This window comes from Somniosus microcephalus, unplaced genomic scaffold (assembly GCF_052327205.1).
Source record: "Somniosus microcephalus isolate GS21.2 unplaced genomic scaffold, FLI_Smic_1.0 unresolved_chr6, whole genome shotgun sequence".
In the NCBI taxonomy this organism is placed as follows: domain Eukaryota; kingdom Metazoa; phylum Chordata; class Chondrichthyes; order Squaliformes; family Somniosidae; genus Somniosus; species Somniosus microcephalus.
In genome coordinates this window covers 48,067,736-48,093,122 of record NW_028225184.1, presented here as the reverse complement: position 1 = coordinate 48,093,122, position 25,387 = coordinate 48,067,736, and the positions used below count along the sequence as shown (strand labels likewise).

General features: G+C 43.1%; 1 protein-coding gene across 2 annotated transcripts in view; it reads left to right on the top strand.

Moving 5' to 3' along the window:
- The window catches only part of LOC147087276 (Fc receptor-like protein 5), an 81,772-nt gene extending 60,446 nt beyond the window's left edge, over nucleotides 1-21,326 (top strand). The window contains exons 4-7 of one of the 2 annotated variants that reach the window (XM_085978217.1): nucleotides 12,486-12,779; nucleotides 14,690-14,983; nucleotides 19,133-19,429; nucleotides 21,029-21,326. In XM_085978217.1, the coding sequence (XP_085834343.1) occupies nucleotides 12,486-12,779; nucleotides 14,690-14,983; nucleotides 19,133-19,429; nucleotides 21,029-21,189 (1,046 nt within the window). In that variant the 3' untranslated portion in view covers nucleotides 21,190-21,326. The remainder of the gene's footprint in view (nucleotides 1-12,485; nucleotides 12,780-14,689; nucleotides 14,984-19,132; nucleotides 19,430-21,028) is intronic. The other variant, XM_085978216.1, reaches the window with a different exon arrangement.
- The last annotated feature ends 4,061 nt before the right edge of the window (nucleotides 21,327-25,387 follow it).

Genomic DNA, 25,387 nt, shown 5'->3' with positions numbered 1-25,387 from the left:
GAATTTAAATCCCTCTCCCTTGCACCACTGCTCAAGCCACGTATTTAGCTTATCTATCTTACTCTCTCTAAACTTATTAGCTCGTGGCACTGGTAGCAATCCAGAGATTACTACCTTTGAGGTCCTACTTTTCAATTTAGCTCCTAACTCCCTAAATTCAGCTTGTAGGACCTCCTCCCTCTTTTTACCTACATCGTTGGTACCTACATGTACCACGACAACTGGCTGGTCCCCCTCCCCCTTCAGAATGCTCTGCACCCGCTCCGAGACATCCTTGACCCTTGCACCAGGGAGGCAACATACCATCTTGGAGTCTCGGTCTCGGCCACAGAAACTCCTATCTATCCCCCTTACAATTGAATCCCCTATCACTATAGCCCTATCCCTCTTTTTCCCGCCCTTCTGTGCAGCAGAGCCAGTCATGGTGCCCTGAACCTGGCTGCTGGTGCCTTCCCCTGATAAGTCATCTCCCCCAACAGTACCCAAAACGGTAAACCTGTTTTGGAGGGAGATGACCGCAGGTGACTCCTGCACTACCTTCCTGCCTTTACCCTGCCTTTTGGTCACCCATTTACTGTCTGAGCTAGCCTTTACCTGCGGTGTGACCAACTCACTGAATGTGCTATCCACAACATCCTCAGCATCGCGTATGCTCCAGAGTGAGTCCATTCGCAGCTCCAGCGCCGCCATGCGGTCTGCTAGGAGCTGCAGCTGGACACACTTCCTGCACACATAGTTGTCAGGGACAGTGTCCCTGATTTCCCACATGGCACAGGAGAAGCATGACACGGGTCCGAGCTGCCCTTCCATGACTTAACCCTTACAATACCCTTTTATTTACTACGATTTAGCTTAATTATTGAATTCTACTTAGAATAAGTTTGTGAAAGTACTCACCAACCAGTCACCTACCTGTTTTCTGGTGTTGTATTTTCACTGCCGCCTCCTGTCCTGGAACCTTTTCCACCTAGGTTAGGCTCCTGAAATAAAATAAATTGAACCTACCTTTTCAACTTCCCCTAACCCCTAAAAGGTTAGAGGAGGTGGAAGGGTGGGAGACACTACACTGTAGTGTTTCGGGTTTAGCAACAGCTCCACCTATATAAGAGTTACTGGCCTCCTGCTCTCCCGACTGCATCAGCTGTGAAAGAAAAAGCCCGCGAAAGGTGAGCTTTTAAATTCACCAGTTACTGGCCTCCTGCTCTCCCGACTGCCCCAGCAGTTACTGGCCTCCTGCTCTCCCGACTGCCCCAGCTGTTACTGGCCTCCTGCTCTCCCGACTGCCCCAGCTGTGGTCTCGGGCCTCGCCTCTCTCCGGTTTTTATACCGGGCTCCGACTCACTGCTCCCGACTGGTCTCGGGCCTCGCTGGTCGCCGGGTTTTCTCCCGAGCTCCTCCTCGCTGCTCCCGCTGGTCCCGACTCCGCCTCCACCCACTGCCGATGCCGCACTGGGGCCTACCTGTGGCCTTCTAAGTGAGAGGGTTTGTGTTCAGGAAGAGTGATGTCTTGCTGCAGTTATACAGGGCCTTGCTAAGACCACACCTTTAGTAGTGTGTGCAGTTTTGGTCGCCTTATCTGAGGAAGGATGTTCTTGCCATGGAAGGAGTTCAGCGAAGATTCACCAGGCTGATACTTGGGATGGCAGGAATGACGGATGAGGAAAGATTGGGTCGATTGTGCTTGTACTCGCTGGAGTTTAGAAGAATGAAAGGGTATCTAATTGAAAGTTATAAAATTCTGACAGGTCTGGACAGACTAGATGCAGGGACGATGTTCCCGATGGTCTGGGAGTCCATAACCAGGGGTCACAGTCTAAGGATAAGGGGTAGGCCATTTACGACAGAAATTAGGAGGAATTTCTTCACCCAGAGAGTGGTGAACCTGTGGAATTCTCTATCACAGAAGGCAGTAGAGGACAATACATTAAATATATTCAAGAAGGAGTTGGATATATTTCTTAAGGCTAAAGGGATCAAGGGGTATGGGGAGAAAGCAGGGGCCGGGTTCTGAATTTGGATGATCAGCCATGATCGCATTGGATGGCAGAGCAGGCTCGAGGGGCCGAATGGCCTCCTCCTGCTCCTATCTACTATGTTTCTATGTTTCTATGTTTCTAATCCGAAAGTAGGGTCCTTAATCTAAACAAAGCAAAGTACGAAATATGAGGAGGGAGTTGGATATAATAGATTTGGGAGCTTAATTTAATTGCATGACAGTGGATTGCAATGATTAACGTTTAAGGAACGAAAGCAAGAATTACAAAAGTTATAAATTCCTTTCTGGTGCAAAAACCGAAAAGAAAAAGCGGCCCAACAATGGATAAGCAAATAAATTTAGGATAGAATTAGCTCCAAAGAGAATCCATATAGAGTTGCCAGAAGTAGCAAGCCTGAGGATTGGGAGCAGCTTAGAGTTCAGTAGAAAAGGACCAAGAGTTTGATAAAAAGGGGAAAATAGAGTATGAGAGTAAACTTGGAAGGAACATAAAAGCGGATTGCAAAAGCTTCCACAAGTATCTAAAAAGAAAACGATTAGTGTAGAAAAATGTAGGTCCCTTACAGCCAGAAACGGGCGAGTTTATAATGGGGAACAAAGAAATGGCTGGGCAATCAAACAATACTTTTTTCTGTCTTCACATAAGAGCACATTAATAACATCCCAGAAATTGTAGGGTACCTGAGGTCTAGGCAGAACGAGGAATTAAATAATTTAGTATTAGTAAAAAAATAGTGCTGGAGAAATCCCTGAAAGCCGATAAATCCCTAGCATCTGATAATCTGCATCCCAGAGTACCATAATAGGTAGCCATGGAAATTGTGGATGCATCGGTTGTCATCTTCCATAATTCTATAGATTATAGAACAATTTCTGCAGATTGAAGGGTGGCAAATGTAACCCCACTATTTAAAAATAGAGGGAGAGAGAAAACCGGGAACGACAGACCGGTTAGCCTAACATCAGCAGTAGGTAAAATACTGGAGTCTATTATAAAGGATGTGGTAATCGGACACTTAGAAAATATGAACGGGATTAGAAAATGTCAACATGGATTTATGAAAGGGAAATTGTGTTTGACAAACCTACTGGAGTTTTTTAAGGATGTAATTGGTAGAATAGATAAGGGAAACCTAGTGGATGTGTCGCATTTGGCTTTTCTGGTGGCCTTTGATAAAGTCTCATATAACAGTTTTGTGTGCAAAAGTAAGTATATGTGATTGGGGGTAATATACTGGCATGGATTGTTAATTGGTTATAGACAGGAAACAGAGAGTAGGAATAAATGGGTCTTTTTCGGGGTGGCAGGCAGAGACTATTGGGGTACCACAGAGATCAGTGCTGCGGCCCCAACAATTCATAAAATATACCAATGATTTGGATGAGGGACAAAATGTATTATTGTGAAGTTTTCTGATGACACAAAGCCAGGTTGGATTGTGATTTGTCAGGAGAATGCAAAGAGGCTTCAAGGCGATTTAGAAAAGTTGAGTGAGTGGGCAAATATATGGCAGATGCAGTATAACGTGGATAAATGTGAAGTTATCCACTTAGGTATGAAAAACAGAACGGCAGAGTACTACTTTAAAGGTAATAGATTGGAAAATGTTGATGGACAAAGGGACCTGGGTGTCCTTGTACACCAGTCGCTGAAAGTAAACATGCAGGTCCAGCAACGGTTAGGAAGGAAAATGGCATGTTGGCCTTCATTGCAAGAGGTTTGAGCACAGGATCAAGGATGTCTTACTACAGTTATACAGGGCCGTGGTGCGACCTCACCTTGAGTACTGTGTGCAGTTTTTGTCTCCTTACCTAAGAAAGGATTATTTGCCCTGGCGGGAGTGCAGCGAAGGTTCACCAGACAGGTTCCTGTAATGGTAGAACTGCCGTATGAGGAGAGATTGGGTCGACTAGGCCTGTAGTCGCTAGAGTTTAGAAGAATGAGAGGGAATCTCACTGAAACGTATAAAATTCTGACAGGATTTGACTGGGTGCAGGGAGGATGTTTCCCCTGACTGTGGGGACTTGAACGAGGGGTCGCAGTCTGAGTATACGGGGTAGGACATTTAGAACTGAGATGAGGAAAAACTTCTTCATCAGAGGGTGTTGAACCTCTGGAAATCTCCACCAGAGAAGGCTGTGGAGGCCATAGCACAGAATATATATAAGAAGGAGAGAGATAGATTTCTAGACACAAAAGGCACCAAGGGATATGACGAGAGAGTGGGAATATGGTTTTGAGATAGAGGAACAGCCATGATCATATTGAATGGTGGAGCAGGCTCGATGGAACGAATGGCCTACTCCTGCTTATATTCTCTATGATAGACCCCGTCTGGTGGAACTGCATTCAGTTCTGGGCAGTGGACCATATGAATGATATGAAGGCCCAAAAATTGCGGTCAGTCTCGATGGAGCTGCAGAGAACTGAGACTTGCTCTTCGGCACTGCTTAGTTGTGGGCAGCATATGACATCACTAAGGCCAGGAGTGCAGCCTACAGCCAATGAGTAAGTGAAGACACGCCCACAAAAGCAGTGAAAACGAAGCCACGCCCACATTAACCTCTTTCAGTCTCTTGCATTTTAATTACATTTTAAAAAACTTTCCAAACTTCTAAGAACTTCTAAAAATATTTAACTAACTGGTGCTTGTACTTTTTTATATATCCGCCGTTTGTTTTATTTGTTTTCATCAAAACCACAATCTATTGGTCCCTCTCTATACAACCTCTTGTTTTGACACCCAGAAAAAGTCTAACAATGTTTTATATCTCCTACAGGTAATGCTGTTGAACTTCAGAAATACATTCCCAACCATATTTTCAATGTTAATTTCCAGTATCAAAATATATTTTTCAGACATCATTTAGACTGTTAATAAATAAATCTGCTCTCCACGTTATAGAGGGATTATGTTGTTTGTTATAGAAACATAGAAGATAGGAGCAGGCCATTCGGCCCTGCTCCGCCATTCAACGAGACCATGGCTGATCATCCAAACCCCAGCACCCGGTCCCTACAGCGACAGCCATCCCACACAAGCTCTATCCCCGCAACCCCGCGTATTTAATCCCCCCTAACACTAAGGGCCACTTTTTAATCATACCCAATCAACCTCACCCGCACATCTTTGGACTGTGGGAGGAAACCAGAGCACCCGGAGTAAAACCCACGCAAACACGGGGAGAAAGTGCAAACTCCACACAGGCAGTCACCCAAGGCCGGATTTTACCTGGGTCCCTGGCACTGTGAGGCAACAGTGCTAACCACTATGCCACCGTGCTTCCTTTATGTTGAAAGTACAGAATTGTTCACTGAAATCTGCTAGAAGTTAGAAGGAGTAAGGATACCGATCAGCAATGATCGAATTGAATGGCAGAAACAGGCTCGAGGGACTGAATGGCCTAGTTCGATTCCTATGTTCCTATATGCTAATTATGGTGTGGTTTGCTGAAGTGCTCACAGTATTCCAGGTGTAATATATATCTTGCTTAGGTCGAAATTGGTTGACCAATCAGCCCCCGACACTGAACTAAATTGCCCAGAGTTTTGCCCACTCATTAAGGTAGCAATGTCCCATTACAACGGTCTGCTGCTATCGCCAGAATATACAGCTTAGTGCCGTCAGTGGAGTTGGATATCTGGAACTTTATTCGTTCCTGTAACTCATAGATCAATGCAGTTAAAACACGAGGCCGCATTACAGAATCCTGGGGACACCACTTGTCACTTTTTGTCAGTTAGATTACAGACACATTATTGCTGCTCTATGATTCGTAACTGCTAATCAATTCAGTACCAATGTCACTAATTTGTCTTCAATTCCATGCGCTTTACCGGACAAATGCTCGACTTAATATTACGATGACTTATTTTGATCTAACCTGTGTATAATTTTGTTAACAACTCAAGTCCCTTTTTATCCAGCTTCCCTGGCATTCCACTCTCCTTAATTTGCATGAATGATTTATTGGTGAACAATCCACAGCGGCATTCTGTGCCTCTCCTGGCATTCTCTGAAAGGTCCATCGAGATTTCTGTCAATCTTTTCATACGAGCAGCAACGCCCACTCCCGCTCCTGCTCTGTTGCTGATCACGACACCCATCACTCTTGCTGAAGCCTAATCACACAATCTATTTATCCATCCCAGTCAAGTAATTCACCACTATCCCCTTGGGTTGTTCAATGTGTCAACCAGCACCGCTACCAATTTCCATCCGGATTAATTGTTCACTATTATTATATATATGTACAAAGTGTGAAGTGGAAGGATATACGTGGATCAACATATGTAAGTGAAATCAGGATAACACTTACTACGTAGAAACTAATTTCCAAAATGGGGTTGAAGAGCAGAGGAAACTGGGGGAACAGGGCACAAATCACTAAGATTTGAGACACAATTTAATTAACACATAACAAAACAAAGAACGCCCTGGGATTCATTTCTTAAGGCAGACCACATTGGAGCACTCTCAACAGTTCTGGTCTTAATATTATAAACTGGATATAGAGGCACTGGAGGAGGTGCAATGTATATTTACTACGATGATACCAGACCTGAAATAATGTAACTATCAGAAGAGATTGAAAAGTCTTGGGCACTTTTCTCTAGGTATATAAAGACGAAGGGGTGATGTGAAAAAGCTCTTTAGGATTATGAACGGGTTTGATAGGGCAGTTGTAGAGAACATTTTTCCACTTCCGTGGGAGACCAGATCTATGGCCCATCAACATAAGATCGTCATTGATGAATCTAATAGGGAATCCAGGAAAACCTCTTTACCCAGAGAGTAGTTAGAATATGGAACTCGTTAGTTGAGGAGAAGGATATGTTGATGGGGTCAGAAGGAGAGGGTGGGAGGAGGGTCGTGTAGAGCATAACAGCAGACATGGAATTAATGGGTCGAATGACCTGTTTCTGTGCTGCCGTATAATGTAATGCAAACAAACAAGGCAGTTGTAATCCATGTGGGTGATTGCTGAATTGCTTTGATCTATTGGCTTTGCCTGAGACTTGACTCACAATGGCAACATCATGAACCTCGCTGAAGCCTCCCGACGTGCTTCTGCATTCTAGCACCTGTGGTAGCACTGTGGCCCTAATCACCAAATCTCAACGCAGACTCTACTCTTGCTCACCTGTTACCTACACTTACATTCACCCCTTCAACATGATCCACGCTCCTGGTCTCTCCACAAGACATAGTTGCCTTAAAAACTCCAGTCCCATCCGAGTCTCTTGCTAAGATATGCTTTCTCCCTTTCATCCCAGGACCTGTTCATTGAGCGACTCCTTGTCCTCAGTGTTTTCAGTTCCCATGTCAGTTTCTCTCCCCACCCCGTGTGTTCGGAGCTCGGCTGTGTTCCTAAACCTCTCCCTCCTCTAATACCCAAACCCATCATCACCTCCCCTGGAACTTTTCATCTCAGTACACTCCTTTATTCCTAAGGTCATCCACTCAGCTGCCTCTGATCCTTCAACTCCTTCCCTTGCCCTGCAAAAGAAACCATCCCCTTATCCCGCTCACCCTGCCCTGAACTTGAATTGCATTTAATTTCCTATTATCTCCCATCTCCCCATATGCCCTATCTGAACTCGTTCTGAGCACGAACACCACCTCCTGCTCCCTTGACACAAGAGAGCACAAGTACCTCCCTGCTCTTCAGAAAGTGCCAGGGAATATTTACCATTCACCTGTGAGGAAGGTAAGGACCTCGAGTTAAAGTTTCATCCAAGGTTTGGTATCTCCACAGTGCATCACTCCCTCAGTACTGCAGTGGGCGTGTCGGCCCAGATTATGAGCTCCAGTGTTTGGAATGGGGCTCGAAACCACAATCATCTGACTCAGAGACGAGAGATTGATAAACACTTACTGCACTGAACTTCGGACATCACAAAGACGGAGAATTCTAAGATGTTTCTCCACTCGCTTTGATGGGTTATCCCACCATTTGCTTGCAACTTTAGATGCCCTGAAAAGTGCATCAGCGCCTTCTGTCAGCGAACAACGCCATCACAAAAGCAGGTCACTAACATCAATCCCTTTCTATTTCGATAGAGCATAAATTCATAGCATGATACCGTCTCTCAGGAACAGAAGTAGTCCACTGCACCCATCATGTCTGTGAAAGCTGTGTGAAAGAGCTGTACAATTGTGTCCCACACCCCAGGTTTTAAATTAAAGCTGGACATTAGCGCCCTTCAATACATGTCCAATTGAATCATGAGTGTTCCGGTGGAATCTGTATCCAGCACCTTTTCACTTATTGCTTTACCAATCTTAAAATCATCTGAGTGAAGAAATTCTCCGCCTGTCCCTTCTTGTTCCTTTCTCAATTATTTTAAGTCACTGAGCTCTATTTATGGACCCAGTTTCCAGAGGATACAGATTCTCCCTATTTGCTCAAACTTACCCCTCTTAATTTAGAATACACCAATAAGGTTCTCCATTAAACTTCTCTGCACAATCGCAGATTCTGCAATCTCTCCACGTAACTGAAGTCCCTCACCCCCGGATCATCCTGGTAAACCTTCACTTTACCCTATACAAGACCTTGACATCGTTCTTAAAGATTGGTGCCCAGAACACTGCACTATACTCCAGCTGCCAGCAAGTCAATGCTTTATAAATGTTTAGCATGATTTTTACCGTAGAACTTCAGCTGAAACCTGAAATTACCCTGAATTAAGAATCTGGCGTGTATTTACCCGGAGAGAACATCACAATTACCTGCAATGGCGACATAAATTCCCCGGGTAGCGATTATACCTTTTATAAAGATGGGGGCAAACTTCCATTTCCCACTACCAGCAGAGTGTCTTACATTGCGTCAACCAGCAGATATCAGCAAGGAGATTACCAGTGCAAGTATGGATACCTTGTCAACGAGCAATGGACCTGGTCCTCACTTAGTGCCTCGGTGTGAGTAACAGTAACAGGTGAGTGAGACGGGCAGCGTTTTTGCAATATCACAACTGGTAAGTTTTTTATTTATCTGGAGAGACTAGATGAGATGGTTATGTACCTTAAAGCTGAAAAGAATAAGGGGCGGCTCAATAGAGATGTTCAAAATTATAAGGGCTATCGACAGAGTAAATAAAATAGAAACTGAACCAAAGGCACAGATTTAAGATCATTGGCAAAAGATCCAGAGAGGAACTAAAGAGCACTGTGTTACACGGCGAGATGTTGTGATCTGGAATGCCAAGCCTGGAAGGGTGCTGGAGACATATTCAATAGCAACATTCAAGAGGGAATACATTTTTGATGCATAGTAATGACCTGGACTTGGTTATACAGATCATACGTCTCAAAGTTGGCAGATGAGAGGAAACTCGGAAATATAGTGAGCAATGAGGAGGACAGTAATAGACCTCCGGAGGACAATTACACAATCCCAAACCAGCGACCTCCACCAACCAGAAGACAAGAGCTTCAGGTGTATGGGAACACCATCACCACCAGGCACCCCTCCCACTCTCAGACCATCCTGACTTGGAAATATATTGTAATTCCTTCATTTTTCACTGCATTAAACCGTGGAACTCCCTGCGGGAGCACTGTGTGAGCATCTTCCCCACACAGATTGCGTCGGATCAAGAAGAATACCCACCCCCATCTTCTCAAGGCCAACTTGATATAGGGAACAAATGACGGCCTTACCATCAGCGGCCTCATCTGGAATGATTCAAAAATATTTTGGGACCACCGAAATAACTCCATTATTTGAAATGCGAATCCGCAGAGTTAACGTGGAGGTTCAGTAATCTTACCACATGTTCATCTTCGCTAAATTAGCAGAAATAGCGATGCCCAATTAAGCATTTTCCTTGTTCCGCCTGTATTCCAGAGTAAATTTTCTGGCCTAATATCTGACTTTGGAAAGAGAATCGAAGCTGATTTATTTTCTTTGACTCTGCCATTTGATTTCCTACATTTCAGCTGTGACTTGAGCTCCAAAGTATTACATTGTCTGTGAAGCGATTTAGGAGTTGCTGAGTTCCTGAAAGGTGCTATATAAATGCAAGTTTTCTCTTGCTTTTAATCAGGTCCCGAACTCCACTTTTGTGGAATCTCAGTCCCCAATGAAAGGACTTCCCTCCAACGTAGCACAATCACTTTTGAGTGAACAAATGACATGAACAACCGCAGATCTATTTCTAATTGTGCTTTCCGTCAATTTTACCTCAGATCCGCTAACAAAGCCAGTGATGTCTCTTGAACAACCGAGTGCGGTGTATGTAGTAGGAGAGAGGGTCACCATTACCTGCACTGTGACCGGAGATTATCGCAATACAGCCTTCTACTTTGACAGAGATGGCCCAATGCTGTCCTCTAGCCCAATCATTACAAAGGGCAACATTGCAACATTCCTGATTACACAGCGTAACCAAAGAGGGCGGTACCAATGCCAATATGGAATCTCCTTCAATGGAAGGCAATTATTTTCCCCGCTGAGTGAGGCTATTACGCTGACAATAGTAGGTGAGTAACAGGGGGCAGAGTTTATTAATATGTCTATGCAACATGCTTGGTATTTTCAAAAATCCATGTGTTATTCACAATACCAAAATGAAATGTTTAACGTTAGGAGAAAGGAATAAAAGCGAAGGGCCTTTGATCTCATTGCTCAAAGCTTGACAGGATCCGTGTAACAATGGCCCTGAATACACCGCTGTGCATCTACTGTTATTAACAGCAATACTAAGATATTGCACCTGAAATTTGTCTCGGGTGGAGGAGCAAAAAAGACGAAAGTGAATCGGCTGCACGTTTTTACGCTATCCGATTCCATTGTGTGTGATATTAAACTTACTCGCTCAGCAGAAAACTGGCCGGTGGTCATTTACATTGTCCTGGCTATATCCAGCTCACAGCTTACAGCTCATGGTGGGCAATTGTGAGCAAATCCACCAAGCGGGAAAGAGCTTGTTTCGGGCCGGTTTCACGATTTACACTCCGCCCGATTTTACCATTAATTTACTTCAGTACAACGTAAAATCGGGCCGGCTGATTGGGTCACAACCTTTCGGAAATTACTTTCATTTGACTTCAAGGAGAGTATAATAGTGTGGGGTGAAAAGCGGATTGCAGAACCGTTCACGCCCGGCGGGATATTGATTTCTTGTTATCCTCACAGCTCATCCTCACAAACCATTAATATCACTTAACCTTCTGGATCAAATATTTGTGAGAGGGGAGATGGTCAGAGTTACCTGTAGAGCCCGATCTCCATATTCAGGGAGCATGTTCTATTTGTACAGAGGAGGGCAAAATAATCCAATCAAAATGGTCAAAGCCAATTCATGGGAATCCGCGGTCATCTTTGACATCACGGACAGCATGGGGACTGGGTCAGAAGATTACTCCTGTGTGTATAAGGGAACAATGTCAGAGCGGCAGATAACCTCAGACCGAAGTGATACCGTGGAGGTAACGGTAATGGGTAAGAATCAATTTTTTCACTGTAATACAATCGGATATCACTGCTTGTCTCTCACATAATGACAATATCGGAGAATGAAACATATGGCCTGCGGTAGCATTACATGGGCGATAGCGATTTGCCGCTCATTTTATGACCCGCCTGATTATGTTTTCCATTTAATTATGTGTACAAAATCAAATTGCGGCCGCCTGATTCAAGGATCCGCCTAAGAAAATGTTTATCACTAGAGGTTCGAACAATCAACGATTAGTGCCACAATGACAGCACGGCGCCAGGGATTTAACCCCACTGAGAGTACTGTCATCTCAAGAAGCTCTGCAAGCTGACAGGAGAATCTGCGTGATGAGATTTTCAATAAGATCTTGATATGCACGATATTTTAATCTAATTATCTCGTGGGTTTCCATCTCTCTCCCTGCATTGCATTTCGATAGTATTTCAATTCCACGGGACCTTCACCAGCCAGAACGACAAGGGCAGCAGACTCATGGGAGCAACATCCACTCCAAATTCACCTCCACATAAACACTGTGACTACTAGAGCTGGTCGGAGGCAGGGAATTCTGTGGCGAGTGTCTCACCTCCTGACTCCACAAAGCCTTTCCACCATCTCTTTGCACAAGTCAAGAGTGGGATTGAATACTCTCCACATCTCTGGATGAGAGCAGCTGCAACTCAGGAAGCGTGACACAATCCAAGACAAAGCAGGTCACTTGATTGGCAAATTATGCAGCACTTTAAACAGTCACTCTATCCACCACTGGCACAAAGTGGCTGCAGTGTTTACCATCTACAAGTTGCACTGCAGCAAGTCACCAAGACTTCTTCGGCAGCACCTCCCAAACCTGCAACCTCTCCCACCTAGAAGGATAAGTGCAGGAGGCGCATGGGAACACCACCACCTCCAAGTTCACCTCCAAGTCACAAATCAGCCTGACTTGGATATATATCATCATTGAGATCCCAACCTTGCGCTTTACATGAAAATCCCCAGATGCATTTCTAATTGTACTTTCTATTTATTTCACCACAGCTCCGCTAACAACACCAGTGATAACTCTTGATCAACCGAGTGGGGTGTATGTAGTAGGAGAGACGGTCACCATTTCCTGCACCTTGACTGAAGATTATCGAGATAAATTGTTCTACTTTTACAAAGATAATCAATATCTACAATCCTATCAAAATATCAGAAAGGACAACATTGGAAAAATCCCAGTTACCAGTAAAGGCCAGGGAGGGCGGTACCAGTGCCACTATAAAACCTCTGTCAAGGGAAGACGGTTAGAATCTCATCGTAGCGAGTCTGTGACGGTCACTGTAGCAGGTGAGTGACAGGGATCAATGGATTTTGTATGATTTTATCAAGCTCTTGGAATTTTTATAAAATTATGCTTTAATCATTGGAACAACATGAATGTTTTAATATTAGGATAGAGGAAGAAACCGAATGGGTTTTGAACCTATTGATCAATTCTCGAAAGGATTCATGTAATTCTGGACCTGTGTTCAATTGATGTGAATCCATTACCGACAAAGGGCATTACTGGAGATAAGGCGATGAAATTCGTCACGGGCGGTAGCTCAAAACGGGCGCTAGCGATTCGGCCGCCCGTTTTCAGCCCTGCCTGATAAAGCTTTCCATTTAATTATGTGTATAAAATCGAATCATAAACACTATGTTCAAGGATCCGCCTCCAAAAAATTGTCCCACTTCATGTTTAAACTTTAAATTTTATTGCCACAATGAAAGCACAGCGTGTGGGATTTAACTCCACTGATTGTAGTGTCAGCTCAAGAAGCTTTCCAGATGGGCTGGCCATAACAGATTACAGGTTTCTCTGTCCGAGAACAGAATCTGCGTGCCAAGACTTTCAAAATGATCCTATTATGTGTGATATTTTAATCGAATTACTTTGTGGGTTTCCATATCTCTCTCTTCATTGTATTTCGTCAGCATTTCACTTACGCGGGACCTCCACCAGCCAGAAGGACAAGGGCAGCAGGTGCATGGGAACAACATCCACTCCAAATTCACCTTCAAATAAACACAGTGGCTACTAGAGCAGGTCTGAGGCAGGGAAATCTGCGGCGAGTGTCTCACCTCCTGACTCCACAAAGCCTTTCCACCATCTCCTTGCACAACTCCAGAGTGTGATTGAATACTCTCCACATCTCTGGGTGAGAGCAGCTGCAAATCAGGAAGCGTGACACAATCCAAGACAACGCAGCTCACTTGATTGGGAAACCATGCAGCACATTAAACATTCACTCTGTCCACCACCGGCGCAAAGTCGCTGCAGTGTTTCCCATCTACAATATGCACTGCAGCAAGTCACCAAGGCTTCTGCGGCTGCTCCTCCCAAACCAGCGTTCTATTCCTCCTAGAAGGACAAGGGCAGCAGGTACATGGGAACATCACCGCCTCAAAGTTCCCCTCCAAGTCACACACCATCCTGACTTGGACATATATCGCTGTTCCTTCATCGTTGGTACGTCCAACCCTTACAATTCATTACATTGTTGTGCACTTTGACCACACTGGCCTCACTAAGGTTCAATTAGAAGGCCACCCACACCTTCTGGAGGGGAAACTAGGGATTGACAGTAGTTGCTGGACATGCCAGCGACAACCACAATGGTATATATAAAAATAATTGTGTGCTCGCAAAAACGGCTAAATTATTTCAAAAGTGTGACACTCAAAGCCTCGCTTAGATTGGTTGCTCACTGCCTTCTGTTGGCGGGGGTATCATACTTGCAGTGGTACCAGTCGCTGCTATGGGAATAATGAAGACTTTCACTCTCTCTGATCTCATCTTCACCTTGCTAAAGTAACAGCACTGGGCATTTCAAAGCAACCATTTCCTTGTTCCGCTCGCATCCCCGAGTAAAATCTCTGGCCTGAAACCGGACTTTGGACCGAGAACTTGAGCGGATTTTGGTTCTTTGGCACCACCATTTGATTTCCCACATAACAACAGCGAATACACTTCAAGATTACTAAATTGGCTGTAAACTGCTTTGGGACGTCCCATGGTTATGCATGGCGCTAGAGAAATGCAAGTCAATCTCTTTTTATAATCAATTCCCGAACTCCCCTATTGCGGAATCTCTGTATCCGATGGGAAACTGTGCTTCAACACCGCACAATCATCAATGAGTTCCCAACCTTGCACTGCACGTGGAAATCCGCAGATCCATTTCTAATTGTACTTTATATTTATTTTACCACAGATCCGCTAACTACACCAATGATATCACTTGATCAACCGAGTGGGGTGTATGTAGTAGGAGAGGCGATCACCATTACCTGCAATGTGACCGGAGATTATCGAGGCAAATCGTTCTACTTATACAAAGATAATCAATACCTGCAATCTGATCAAATGGTCAGAAAGGACAACATTTTAACAATCCCGGTTAACAGTACTGACCAAGGAGGGCGGTACCAGTGCAAATATAGGACCTTCGTCAATGGAAGGTGGTTAGAAACTCAGCGCAGTGAGTCTGTGATGGTCACTGTAGCAGGTGAGTGACAGGGAGCAGAGGATTTTAGTATTTTTCCAGCACTCTTGGTATGTTTATAAAATCATGCTTCTATCACTGTAACTGAATTAATGGTTTAATATTTGGAGAGAGGAATAAAACAGAATTGGTTTTAAGAACATAAGGATATAAGACACAGGAGCAGGAAAGGCCATTTGGCCCTTCAAGCTTGATCTGCCATTCAGTAGGATCATTCGCAATCTTCTACAGCATCTCCACTGTCCTGCACTATCCACATATCCCTTGATTCCCTTAATATTCAAAAATCTATCTACCTCTGTCTTGAATATACTCAACGACTGAGCCTTCACAGCCCCATGGGGTACTGAATTCCAAAGATTTATCATCCAGTCAGTGTAAAATTTTCTCCTCATCTCATTCCTAAATGGCCGAAACCTTAACCTGAGACTGTGGACCTTGGATCTAGACTCACACTTCTCCACATTCTGTTCCATTTGCCCTGTCCCTGCCCACTCACTTTGCCTGTCTATATCACCTGGAAGCCTTCTTGCATTCTCCTCGCACCTTAAGTTGCACCAGCTCTGTATCATCAGCAAACTTGAATATATTACAATTGGTCCCCTAATCCAAACCATTGATGTAGATTGTGAAAAGCTGAGGCCCAAGCAAAGATCCTTACATAACCCCACTTGTTACAGCCTGCCAACCCGAAAATGAATCTTTTATTGCAACTCTCTGTTTTCTGTTCGTTAACCAATCCTCAATACATGCAAATATATTATCCCCAATCCCATGAGCCCTAATTCTGTTTAGTAACCTCGTGTTTGGCACCTTATCGAATGCCTTCTGAAAATTCAAATACACCACCTCCACTGATTCCCCCTTATCAATTCTGACATTTACAACTTCAAAAAACTCCACCAGATTTGTCATACATGATTTCACTTTCATAAATCCGTGTTGACTCTGTCAATGCTATTTGTATTTTCTGAGTGACCTATTACCATTTCCTCATTAACTGATTCGAACTATTTCCCTACTACTGATGTCAGGCTAACTGGCCTGTAGTTCCTCGTTTCCTCTCTCCCTCCTTTCATACATAGTGGGGCTAGGTTTTAATCTGATTCCTCAACTCTTGACAGGATTCATGTAACATGCCCTGCATTCACTCGCTGTGCACCTGCTCACCGCAAAGGGCATTACTGGAGATAGTGTGACATTCCTCACGGGAATTAGCGTAAAACAGGCGAAAGCGAAACAGCCGCCCGATTCACACCCGACAGATTTCTGATTCCATTGCAGGCAATTGAAATGGAAATCCGGCGATGTGTAAAACGTGCTGATGTTGAGCTATCGCCTGCTTTAGGCTACTGTACAAGACGAATTTATACTCCATTGCGTCTGAATGTTGTGCATTCAATCCCGACGAAAAACATGAGCTCACAGTCCATGGCGACACTTGGAGGGTAACTTTAACCACACCCTCCAGGTGGAAAAGAGGCGGATAGGGATCGACCTTCCATTTTACTCTCCGCCCAATTATACCCTCCATTGACTTAAATGGAATCTACTATCGTGCTAGTTTACCATTGTCCCTGTGACTGAGTACTGAGGGAATGCTGTTTGATGGAGCTGAGAGATTGGATATTTAGCGATGTGAAGACAACACATTCTGACAGGGGGCGGCCGGCTATCTCTTAAAATCACGCAAAATCTGACCCTGATTTCCAATTTTACTCACTAAATGTCTGGAACTACCACAGTGGAATGTTTAACGTCAAATGGCTTCTTCCTGCCAAAGTTTTAACTCCACTGAATGTATGGTCACCTCACGAGGCACCGCCAGTGTGGGTGGCCTTGTCAGATTACAGATTCTCAGTCACATAACCGAAACAGCAGAATGAGATTTACAAAAACATCCTGATACGCAAAATATTTTAACTTAAGTACATTTAAGGTTTCATATCACTCAATGGATTTCGTCTGCACCTCGAAATCCCTCGACTTCCATCATAAAAAAGGACGGTGGCAGTCATAGCATCTGAACAGCATAATCTCCTAGTTCCACCTCCAAGTCACACACCATCCTGACTTGGAAATATATTTGGCGTTCCTTCATCGTCGCTCGCTCAAATCTTGGAAGCCCATACCGACCAGCATTGTGGGAGCATAAATGGGTTAAAGAAGAAGACTGACCATCATCTTCTCAAGGGCTACTGGGTTCGGGCACTAAATGCCAGCCTTGTCAGCGAAGCCCACATCCTACAGCCCAGCAACTCTGCACTGCCTGATGTGAAATGTAAATCCACACAGTTTATGGGAGTTGTTCACTCTTTTTATTCAGGTTATGGCTCGACTAAGTTAGCAGAAATGTGAATTTCAAAGGAAAATATCTTCTCCTGGTATCAAAGATGGTAATTTCAGCGATAAGCCCAGATTTTGGAACAAGATCCCCAACTGATTTATTTTCTTTTTGAAACCATCAGTTCCCTTTTTGTCGAATCTCAATTGCTGATACGAACATTTCAATTAAACACGTCACAATCGTTATTGAGTTACCAGCCTTTCATGGCACAAGAACATGCAGAAATCCATTTCTGTTGTTCTTTACATTCATTTACCACAGATGCAGTAACAATACGAAATATATCAACGTGGAAGAGTGTGACATGATATATTTGGTACGAAGAACGAGGGGAGACAAAAAAAACTAAAAGCTACAACGCTAAAGTGTATGTGTAACCAGAGAAACCTGGAGGTATTTGTGCACACATTGTTGAAGGTGGCAGGGCAGGTTGACAAAACGGTTATACAAGCATACGGGATCCTGAACTTCTTAAATAGCAGCATAAAGTACAAAAGCAAGGATGTCATAATAAACATTTATAAAACACTTGCTCGGCCTCAACTGGAGCATTGGGTCTAATTCTGGGCACCGCACTCTAGGAAGGGTTGGAAGGCCTTAGAGAAGGGCAGAGAAGATTTACGAGGACGATTCCAGGGAGGACGGACCTCAGTTACGTGGATAGAGTAGAGAAGCTGGGGTAGTTCTCCTTAGAGCAGAGAAGGTGGAGAGGAAGTTTGATTTGTACAATCAGACCTGCGTCCCCTGGTTACCTACCTTGCTGTCACTGGAAAAACGTTCTCCTTATTTAATCTATCTAAACGCTTCATGATTTTGATCACCTCTATTAAATCTCTACTCAACCTTCTCTGCTCTGACGAGTCAATCACAGCTTCTCCAGTCTCTCAACATAACTGAAATCCCTCTTCCCTGGAACCATTCTGGTAAATCTCCTCTACACCATCTGTAAGGCATTGACATCCTTCCTAAAGTGTAGTGCCCTATTCTGGGACACAGTATTCCTACATGGCGTCTAACCAGTGATTCCTACAGCTTTAGCATATCTTCTTTGACTTTGTAGTCTAAGCCTCTGTTTGATACAGCTTTTCTTTAAATGTAACCTCAGCCTATCCCGCCACATTCAAAGACTTGTGCATGTGCACCCCAGGTCCCTCTGTTCCTGCACCACGTTTGAAATTGTACAATTTCGTTTAAACATTCCCTCTTAATTCTATCTACGAAATTGTGTCACTTCACACTTATCTGCATTAGATTTCATCTGCCATGTTTCTCTCAATTTCACCAGTCTCTCTATGTAATCCTGAAATAAAAACAGAACATGCTGTAAATACTCAGCAGGCCAGGCAGCCTCTGTAGAGAGAGAAACAGTGTTAACGTTTCACATCGATGATCTTTCCTCAGAACTGGAAAACTTAGAGTTATAAAACATTTTAAGCAAATGCAGAGGCAGTGAAATGGGGAAGGGAGGAAAGATCAAATGGGAAGGTCTGTGTTAGGTTGGAAGGCAGGAAAGATTAAATTACAGTAGGTCTGATTGTACAATGCAAAAGGAGATGGTATGGGACCAGTAAAGAAACAAAAGCTGGGTCTAGAGGACTGTAAATGGGAATAGCAGAATCATGTCCCCTTGATGTGTGTTGATATCATCCTCACTGCTCACTATATTTTCGACTGTCTTGTCTTCTCCAAACGTTTCAGTTATCCCCTGTGTACACAAGCCCAGCTCATTCATATTTTGGTTCTCAAGAATAAGTCTATATTGCATTTTGAATCGATGGTCACTACTTGTTCCTTTCGAATTACAGGTCTACCCAAACCAAATATATCAATGGATTCCAATGTTCTTGTGAAGGGTGGAGAAGTCACCTTTAACTGTACAAGCCCACGGGAGCTTCCTGGCATCACATTTTACTTATACAGACATGGAGAAACGAATCACACGGATGTCCAGCATGCTGCTGCAGGGTGTAATTCTCTCACCTTCACCATCAGGAATATAGGTCATTCCGATGGAGGAAGTTACACCTGCCTGTACAAAGCGGATGTGAGCGGAAGGCGGCTAACATCGGCTCTGAGTGACCCTGTACATATAACTGTAGGAGGTGAGTGAGATTCACAGAGTCACTGTATTTATCGGACCCCAGCACAAGGGGTGCTTGCATCATAGTTAGTGTGCATCAGTTGTTCTGTTTAAGGATTAAAACTGGCATGTAAATGACATCAATATGTTAAAATTCTTATTGGATGTTGACTCATAGGCTGCCCACTTTACACCCCGTCATACAGGACTGAACAGGTGGGCGATGTGACATTGCCCACTTTTACACCAGTGCTCGAATACCCTTTGACTCTTATTCCATTAAGTGTTTGCTACTTACTGCGTGACTGATGGCAGAACTAAAGCGCTAACCATAGGATGGTTTTACTTCTCCAACTCCGATTAAAAGTTTGATTCACTCGCTTTCTCCTGTAGTTCCTCATCGATTCTATAATAGTGCAAGATTAACCCTAGGGAAGTTGAGAAAAAAAAATATTCACGTTACCGACTTTAACAAAAGGTCATTTTAACCTGGTAAGCAATAAGCAAAACAAACAATCTGCTGTTTGAAATATACAACAGTTCAGTCGGCGTCTGTGGAGAGAGCAGGATGTTGTGACAAAGGTCCACACCTAAAAAATTAGCTCAACTCATTCTCTCCTCGCATGCGCAGTTTTGACCCAATGACCAGAATGAAACTTACAGAATGAAACTGACTAATTTACGTGCAATCTGTTATATTTTTGCCGCCAGCTGGGAACAGTCGCTTTGTCCCAGAACACGGTTAATATCCAATGAAAGAATCAAAGAATGAACGAGGCAACTAATCAATCGAACAATGAGAATCAGCTTCGTGCTGCGTCATGTTCTCCCAATGCATTGTGACGTCAACTGCATGCCAAACCCCCGCCGACTTTATTACTGATTCGCTGATATTGCAGCACTGATTTAATGCGGGTCATTTATTATAAAAAACACAGGAGGAGAGAACGACTTTGAACATTTGAGGCACGTTTTCGAAACAGTGAAAATCCAAGGAACCGCTAACATTAAGTATCGCGAGTGTTGGAAATGCTATGCCATTTTATGTGAAGAGACAAGGGAATCTGAGGCCGTTCTCCTTAGAGCAGAGAATGTTAAGGGGAGATGTAATAGAATGGTTCAAAATTATGAGGGTTTACGCTAGAGCAGATAAGGAGAAACTGATTCTACTGGCAGTAGTGTCGATAACCACAGGGCACAGATTAAAGATCACTGGCAAAACACAGAGGGGAGATAAAATTATTAAATAAACAAGCGAGTTGTTGTAATCTGGAATGCACTGCCTGAAAGTGAGGTGGAAGCAGATTAAATAGTAACATTCCAAAGTGAATCGGATATATACTTGAAAGTGAGAACAAAATGCAGGGCTGTGGGGAATGAGCAGAGGTGTGATACTATTTGTATAGCTCTTTCACAGGCACGATGGGCCAAATGGACTCATTCTTTTCTGTGCAATTCTATGATATTATATCAACCTTTTAATTTCTTATGTATTTTTTCTGCTTTGGAATTCACTCCGGATCCACTGCCTATCGGTGGCTTCTGTTAAGCTGCAGATTATCTATTTTTTGTAGAAACTGTTGTTTAACTTGGTTACGCTGTGTCCCTTTACCTCACTTAGATAAATCCTTTGCGCTGGAGGCTGGTGTTGGCTCTGCTGTGGGTCTGATTCTCATCTTTGTTCTGTTGGGTGTGTGCTTCTGGAAGAAAGGTGGGTTAATCAACATGCATTATCCGTTCATTACAGACACGCAGACCATGCTTACTGCCGCCTCTCCATGAACACAGTACTGACAACCTCCTCCAACCATCTCCCACTTCACCCATAAGCTCGGGCTGTAAATATTTGGAAATCGTAGACTGACAGGCGAAATAGCGAGGGTCGAAGCAGAAAGGGTCCTGGGTAGAAATGCGTCTTTGGTGGAAGCACATAACGGGAGTATTTTAAATAGCCACCTGTTATTTGCTCCATCCGATATTTAGTATCATTGATTTCAATAGAATATAGATTTTAACGTAGAATGGGCGGCTCAACGCTACTGCTAATTTTGAGCAACTGCATTACTGGGGTACAAATGTGTCTTACTTGATCGTGCAAGATGGATGATATCGCATTTGCCACTTATGGTATTCCCCATGTATGGAACTGAATGTCCTGCGGGGTGTAGAACATGCAGAGTGAGCGATACCGCCCATTTTCCTTTACCAGTCAAGTGGAATTCCAACCCACAGTGTCACATTGTAACGAATGAATCGAAAAACTCGGTATTCTTAGTCTGGAAGGAGACGGCTGAGAGGTGATGTTGTGGAGGTGGTTAGGGTAGTACATGAGTATGGAGGAGGAAAATCTGCAACACAGCATGGAATGAAATTATAGTTTAGCGGAGCAGGAGATGGGCGCTGTGTACAATGGAAATCCTGCCTGAATTCGACCGTTTCCCACCGGTGGGTTAATTTAAAAGTACCCCCTTCGGGTTCCTTCATAAAACATTGGGTGGTTGTGTCGGGACAGTTATGGTGCTGGGGCACAGGTTTCTGTGTCCAAAAGACCTTTTCAGCTCATTGACTCTACTCTTATTGCTATTTCGTAAACCATTATTTGGCTCAGATTTCTAACACTTACATTTTCTTCTCAGGGAAGTGGAGAAGCAGCAGAGAAATGAGGTGAGATCATTGACTGTTGAATTGTCAATTACAACCACACCTGCCAAGATAAAACTCAGATGCAGATGTTCAGGAATAATTGTACCCTGTATACTTCACTTCCTTTTCATATTAGAAAGAAACTCCCCCACTCACACTCACGCACACATTCCAACACGCAATTAGACGTATATACATACATACACTCACAAATACATATATATATACACAGAGTGGTATACATAATCACACACATTCACACACAAGAACACATATATTTTCTCATACGTTCAGTGAAAGACACAGATATACGCTCATAATAAAGCATACACTCAAACTCAAACACACACATATTAAAACACACATACACACACTCAAACACACAATCATAATAAAACACACACACACTCAAACACACACACAATCACACAAACTCAACCATATTCAAACACTAATCCAGGCAGTTTTCACTTACTTCAGTAATTTTGTTTGCATCTGCACTACATCCCTTTAAATGTGTTTTTGTTCATTATCTCATTAAACTATAGCCTTTCTCATCTGGGGATCCCATATTAACAACAGCTCAATGAGAGATGAAATCCCTCTTTGTGCTCACTGAATCGATATCGCGAATCGGTTTGTGATGATTTCATCAAATTGTTATTTTTAGCCCAATGTAAATTCTGCTCGCCAAAAAGATTGTCCAACGGGAGGAAATATTCACAAACTATGTAATGGTGCCGCTCCACATGGTGAGAGCAGGAAATAGGTCCTCATTAATCACCCTAGACGTCAAACTAATCATTAGTTCCAGGGTAACAAGGAATAACCTGGCCTGGGAACAGTTGGATAAACACATGTTCCAGGACGTGGGCAGAGAGATACTTCTACATATAACATGGGATCCATGTCTGAAATCCAATCAATACCTGTATCAAGAATTTAATGATCTGTGCCATCGAAAATAAAATGATTAATTGACGATATATGTTGTTTTAAGGAACACAGCGCCTCCTGGTGACCAAAGCAGTGAGACCCTAACATGTAAGTTCAGTTTTGTATTCGTACATCCAAAATTCTCCTTTGCATTTAGCTTTTCTTGCAGTTAACGAAAAGGAATGAACACAATATTATTGTTACATTTCTAGGAACCGTTTGTAGACATTTTATTGTATTAGCAAACCAACTGTGAATCACATATACTGTCAATCATTCTGAATCATTTAGTGAATCTGACCAAGAATCAAAATAAACTCTGAATATATATTTTCATCATTCAATGAAAGTGATTTTTCAGACAGGGAGTGATGAGGGAGTGTAGTCAACAGATGCAGAGAGGATAGTCGGAAAGAGGTCGCTGGACCCGGCACATAGATGTAAAACAAACCCCTTTTTTATTCCGACCCACTGTGCTAATTTGTTTCTAATAGGAAATCTGATCATGCATTGTTTTAAACATTTATATATTTACAGTACAGTAGTGTAATAGGTGGCAATTGCTGAAGCAAGTGGAGTCGGTAAAAGCATCACAGGTTTTTGCAAACATGCTGAGAAGCTGCACCACGCCACCACTGGTGGATAGATGTAATTACAGTATGCCAAATTTCTGTCGCAGATTTTGATTCTACAAGTGAATCAAGCAGAGGAATTTATCATGAGCAATGTGAAGCAACTAATTACAATCGGAAGTGCGATTTATAAAGAGCACAAAAGATTTGTATGGTATTGCTCATCGAATTCGCAGTGCAATAGGCATGTGGAGTCCGGGCTAAGTAGAGTCTTCAAGTGCAGCATTGCAGGGTCATCTTCTTAGGGTGTCAGTCGGAACCGAGGATGACTTGCTTCCACACTAAAAATTAGTTCTCAGGTGACTACACGCTCTGTCAAAGGTGGGGCAGACGGTGGTTGAAGGGGTGGGTTGGTGGGCTGCATGGGTTGACGTGCGCTCCTTCCACTTTTTGCTCTTGTCGGGTAGTGGATTACTGGACCGGGGTACACAGATGTAATTAAATTCCAATGTTGGCCGTCTTTCCCTTTTGTACAATACTTCACGTTTTATTGTTATTTAATGTTAAATAGCAAAGCCCTTTCAAAGATGTGAAGCTAACACATTGGGTTAGGAGTAGCATCGAACTTCTTCTCCAGTAACGTTTAATGCGTTGTAGTGCCACCCGTGGTTAGATGGTGTAACAACAGTGTGAGACATTTACATATAAAGTTTCCAGAATAAAGGATCACAACGGTTATTGTAATGAGAAAAGATTGAACAAAAAGGATGACAACATTTTAACAACAGCAAGTAAGATTTTGTAGAGAGGTAGCAACGTGCCTGTATGATGTAAATATTTCGGAATCAAGTGTTTCCTTATTCAAATAGCTAAAGTTATTATCATGGATAAAAATGCATTAATATTCAGCAATCGAGAGTTTAGCACTCATTGAGATCACAGGACAACTCTAGATTAGGCAAGCTATCGCTGCATCAGCGATAATCCGAGAAACATCAAGTCATACAGTGAAAATCTACTGCCCATGTCGAGAGAAACCTCAGCCAACCCATCCACTTCCTGGAGAAACCGAGGAATTGAGAAGGGAAGCTCAGCATAGGAGGTGCATTCACTTCCTAGTGGATAGTCAAATACCCATTGGTAGTTGTCAATGGCCAGCTAGTTCCCACTATTGAGTGTGGAGATGGTGTCCCATCCATATGATGATAAACAAAACCTCCATAGGAATAAAACTCTTTAATAAAAGAGGGAAATGCTCTAAGTATTTAAACATCAATCCATTTGTTATTGTGTTTTGTTTTGTTTAGATGCTGTTCTTAACCTACAAACATTGCCGAGAGTAAACGCTGTAAGTTAAAAATGCACTGGGATTTTATTTTTCCATTGATGTGGACTTTTATCTCGCTCATTCCATCTCCTGGAACGATGTGTCCAAATATTTGTTGCCTTCAGAGTTCTTCTTCTTTTGAAATATCACAATTGCCTTGTCCAGTAATTAATATACATGAGGACAAAAATGTTTTTGATCACACTTCAATATGTCTTTAAACGGCGACAGAATGATGTCCAATGCAGAATAATGAACGGATCTCTATTTTTCTAAGCGGATTGAACAAATGTATTTGCAATAGAACAATAATATTTGAGGGGTGAGGTGTAGATTTGGGCCCGCTATAGGAACTGAAGGGAAATTACAGAGTTCAATTACCACGAATGCAGTTGCAAACATACTCCTGTACAAGCGAATCTAGGCAGTGTACAGCATTTACAGTTTAACAATTGGTTAATGTCTGGAATATGCAGAGCATTTTGACATAAACAAGACCATT